We start from the raw sequence: 4,257 nt of genomic DNA on the forward strand, positions 1-4,257 counted from the left end.
GTACCTATATGCCAAAACTTAGTGAATGCATATGCATAATATCAAACAATGAATACACTAATGATGTGTAGATGTGAATGATACCTGTACCCACTACCTAGTTTGCCTCAGCATCACTAGCAGAGACTGAGTAGATTTGGCCCTGTGGCTTGCTAGCTTGCTGACGATGAGGGAGTAGAGGTCTCTGTTAAAGCAGGTCCTTGATGTGTGGCCAGCTTGACCACAGTTGTTACACTTGAAATTGGAACCAGTTACTGGAGCTGCTACCTCTATAGCCTTGGTATAAGGATTGGCATATACCGGCCTAGGCACTGAAGACTCAGATTCACTCCTCTATGACTGAGCTGGAGCTGAACTATAGAAAGAGGGCTTGGAAAACTTGTTGTACCCTCTATCTGTGAATGGTACTGTTCTCTTATCTGACCCTTGGCTAGCCTGATAGGTATCTCTCTGCTTGTCTTCAATTCTCTTTGCAAGTTGTACTACTTCAGAGTAACTCTGGGCTGTCTGAGTAGTCATGATGGTGGCAATCTGTGGCCTCAACCCATCCTCAAACTTCTGTGCTTTTGCTTCATCAGTGCTTAGATGAGGAGGGGCAAAGAAGAAAAGCTCATCGAACTCCTGTTGGTATTCCAACACTAACTTTGGACCTTGTGTTAACTCTGCAAGCTCAATCTCCTTCTTCTTCCTAACATTGGTGGGGAAGTAGTTTTCAAAGAATGCTTCCTTAAAAATTGCCAAAGTTAAGACTGGGTGGGCAGCCTCTAAGATAGGCCTTGAAGTGTCCCACCAAGCCTCTGCTTCATACTGAAGCTTATACTTGGCACATGTAAGCCTTTGTTCCTCTGTACATCCTAGAAAGTCAAAGGCTTTTTCCATCTCCTTGATCCATTTCACAGGCTACAACATATCCTTGGAAATTCCAGCAAAAGTAAGTGGTTGGATCTTTAGGAATCTCTCCAACAATCGCCCATTTGCATCATTGTTAGGTGTAGGAGGGGCTGTTGGCACTACTGGAGGAACAGGGGCAGCAGGGGCTGCTTGTGGAGGCTGCATTGCTCTTATGGCTGTTTGGAACTGATCAGCCATGGTGGTCATGAATTGTTGCATCTGTTGCTGCTGCCTATCCATAATGCTACCCACTAGATTGGTAACAACATTGATGGTGAGATTAGGAGGGTTTCCCTGTGCACCCTCCGCTGGTGGATCAATATTAGTAGGGTTGGAGGAAGAGGGTGCATTAACACGCCACGTAATATTCATCCTCTGGTAGGTGTTAGGATATTTGAAGCAACTGACAATATAGTTATACTTCATCATACATTGAAATGTCTTCAGGAAGACATTGGAGTATATCCGTCCATCGGTGGATGATACTTTCGATGTGGGTAGTATGGAATTGAAGGTATTCCACCTTTCGATCAATGACATAAAAATCCCTGGTCATCAAGGAGCTACCATCCCATAGAACGGATTGGAGGTACTTTCGATCATTGATGAGTAATTCGAGCTTCTGATTCAACTCATCAATATTTCCACCATTATAATTGTATTCCTCGATCGGCCTCAATATATAACTCATTATTGAGATGCAAAGGCATGACAAGCTGTCATCCCGAGTTCCTAAAAAGAAACATCATCACATATAATACATTCTTTATACTATTATTAGATAAGCAATTAAACACACAATTTATGCATCAATAACAATAATAATAACAAAGAACACATGCTTTAACATTATAATATATCTTAACTATATAAAGTTTTAATATGTGTACAAATTGATATATTATTTTCACGTTTAATCTTATGTTATATTCTATTTTATATTAATACATGCGCATATACATATATTCTAATTTATTACATTAATACATACTTATTTGCATTATTTTATATGATATTTTATATTATATAAGTATATATCATTAATGTATATTTATTGTATTTTTTTATTTTATGTTTTTTATTTTATTTTTTTTTTCTATTTTGATCCAGTCGGATGGAACTGCTGAATCGAGTCATCAAATGAGCCGGACGTCCACTTAGCTAATCAGTAGCTTCACAAGGATTTCGGACCAGCCAGATGGGACTGCCGGATTGAACCACCAACCCAGCCGGACGTCTGCCCGGTGGTAACTGGGTATATAAAACCCATTCGGGTCCCACTCCAAACACAACCAATATCATCCCTTTCTCTTCCCTAGCCCTTTCTAACTTCTCCTAAGACTATTCTATAGTTCTTTAACACATTTGAAGGGTTTAATCTCAAGATCTACCCATCTAATCACATGTAAGTGCTCTACACTCATAAATTTTTCCATTTTCTTCTTTCTTTCAAAAACCTAACTAAGGTTCCACTTTCTTCTTAGGTTTTTATGCAATGTATGTTCTATTATTCCCTTTATATATGTTTCTTTTGTTTCTTTGTTTTGTTTATGTATTTTGTTCATCTTCCTCTCTTCTTCTTAAGTTCTAATCTTGCCCTATGCTTTCCATTCTTGTCCTTTTTACCAAATGTGCATGCCAAACCTTTGTAAAATGTTCCAAAGATATTATTGGGGGTTCATTTTAAACATAAAGTTGTCCTAGAGCATTTTAGTTTCATTCCACTACTTTCCCTTCTATATTTCGATCAATCCTATTGTTTCCTTCTTAACTATTATTTCTACCACTAATGTTTACTAAACTATGTCTATTATGTAATTGTAAAAGAAATGCTTCTATAAGCATTTTTAATCTATTTTTTATTTATTTAAAACCAAATGGATCCTATGGTTTTCTATTTCATTCCTATCTAACTAGTACACATAAACTCATTAGTAAAAGCATGATACCTTACTATTTATTAAGGCTTAGTATTCTTTCCTTAAATTTTTATTTTTATTTTATTTTTTTTATTTCTGTTTTGGTTTTTACTTAACTAATTTTCTCCCTTAAAATTTGTAGCATTTGATCACAAATGGCTGCAACCCAAAGCCATGGAGGGAGAGGGAGAGGGAGAGGTGGACAGGGAAGAGGTGCAGTTGCACCTGCCACTGTGTTCAATCCTAGATTCTTCCAAAACGTGGAAGAAGAAGAAAGATACAACATATGGTTTATGGATAGGAAGGTGGAGGAAGAGCGTGATGTCGTTCTAGCTGATTTAATCCCTTTCAAGGTCCAAGAAAGGTTTGAGAATCTAGGATGGTTGCATATGCTTCAGCCGGAAAGATATTGTCACCCACGCTTGGTTCGGCTCTTCTTGAGCAAAACCTACCGGCATAAAGGGGGAGATTTCATCATAAACTCCTATGTGAAGGATATGCCAATTACCTTCAACACTTCCTACCTGGCTGAGATATTGGGGATTTCCAATGAGGGAGAGTGGAGATACTGTCCTCCAAGCTCAGATGCCTCAGAGTTCCTTGTCGACATTGAGCAGGAGTGGTTGTACTCGGTGCTTATAGATGAGAAGTTTTATGACTGGGTGAAGTCAGAGTTGGATCTCCTTCCTTCAGCTTGAGTACTGTCAATGATCTGAGGGCATAATGTTGTTCCCAAGTCAGGCCACCGCACAGAGCTCTCAACCATGCAGATCCTTACCACCTAGTGTCTCTATACCGGTTATCAGATCTGTCTGCCCTACGCTATTATGCATACTATGGCACATTTACATGACCACCCAGGGCGTGGGAACTTACTCTTCGAAAAGCTGCTCCCAAAGATCTTTCCTAGGTTTAGGGTTACCCTAAGGAATGAGGAACCTTCCACCAATAAGATTGTGAACATCAACCAGGTCACCTTGGTGAAGATAAGCATTAAGCTCAATTCCACCTTTCTCACCTGAGCTTGGTCATCCTGACTACACCGAGGTGGGGCAGCTCATTGATGCAGAGGGAGAGCATGTAGAGGTGCACAGAGACTTACCCATACCTCCTCGGCCTGCAGCATCTTTTGGACATGCTGGTGCTTCTTTATCTGCGGTCCCACCTATTCCAGCAGATGGTACGCCTTGGGGACAACTCTTCAGCCGGTTCGAGGACCTAGAGAGGTCTATGGCACAGGGGTTTGAAGGCATGAGAAGGGACTTTACTCAGGTTAGCGGCCGTGTGAAGGCCGTGGAGACTGAGTTGGGTCAGTTGAGATCCTTCTTCTCCGGGCAGGGAAGACCACCACCACAACAACAATGATGACTTCTCCTTAGTTTAGTCTTAACTTTTGGTTGTTTATTTGAAAGATCTTGTACTTTCCTTTAAGTATGTAAGAAAGGTT

General features: G+C 40.1%; 1 protein-coding gene across 1 annotated transcript; it reads right to left on the reverse strand.

The window, feature by feature from the left end:
- Positions 1-333: 333 nt before the first annotated feature.
- On the reverse strand, positions 334-879 carry LOC122668570. The gene has a single exon (XM_043865114.1). It carries the CDS (start codon positions 877-879, stop codon positions 334-336), a length of 546 nt encoding a protein of 181 aa, XP_043721049.1.
- Positions 880-4,257: the final 3,378 nt, after the last annotated feature.

Source organism: Telopea speciosissima, chromosome 7 (genome assembly GCF_018873765.1).
Source record: "Telopea speciosissima isolate NSW1024214 ecotype Mountain lineage chromosome 7, Tspe_v1, whole genome shotgun sequence".
NCBI classification, from domain to species: Eukaryota; Viridiplantae; Streptophyta; class Magnoliopsida; order Proteales; family Proteaceae; genus Telopea; species Telopea speciosissima.

Coding starts and splice junctions, on each gene's coding strand:
- LOC122668570 (XM_043865114.1), bottom strand. CDS start 879: ATGGAAAAAGCCTTTGACTTTCTAGGATGTACAGAGGAACAAAGGCTT.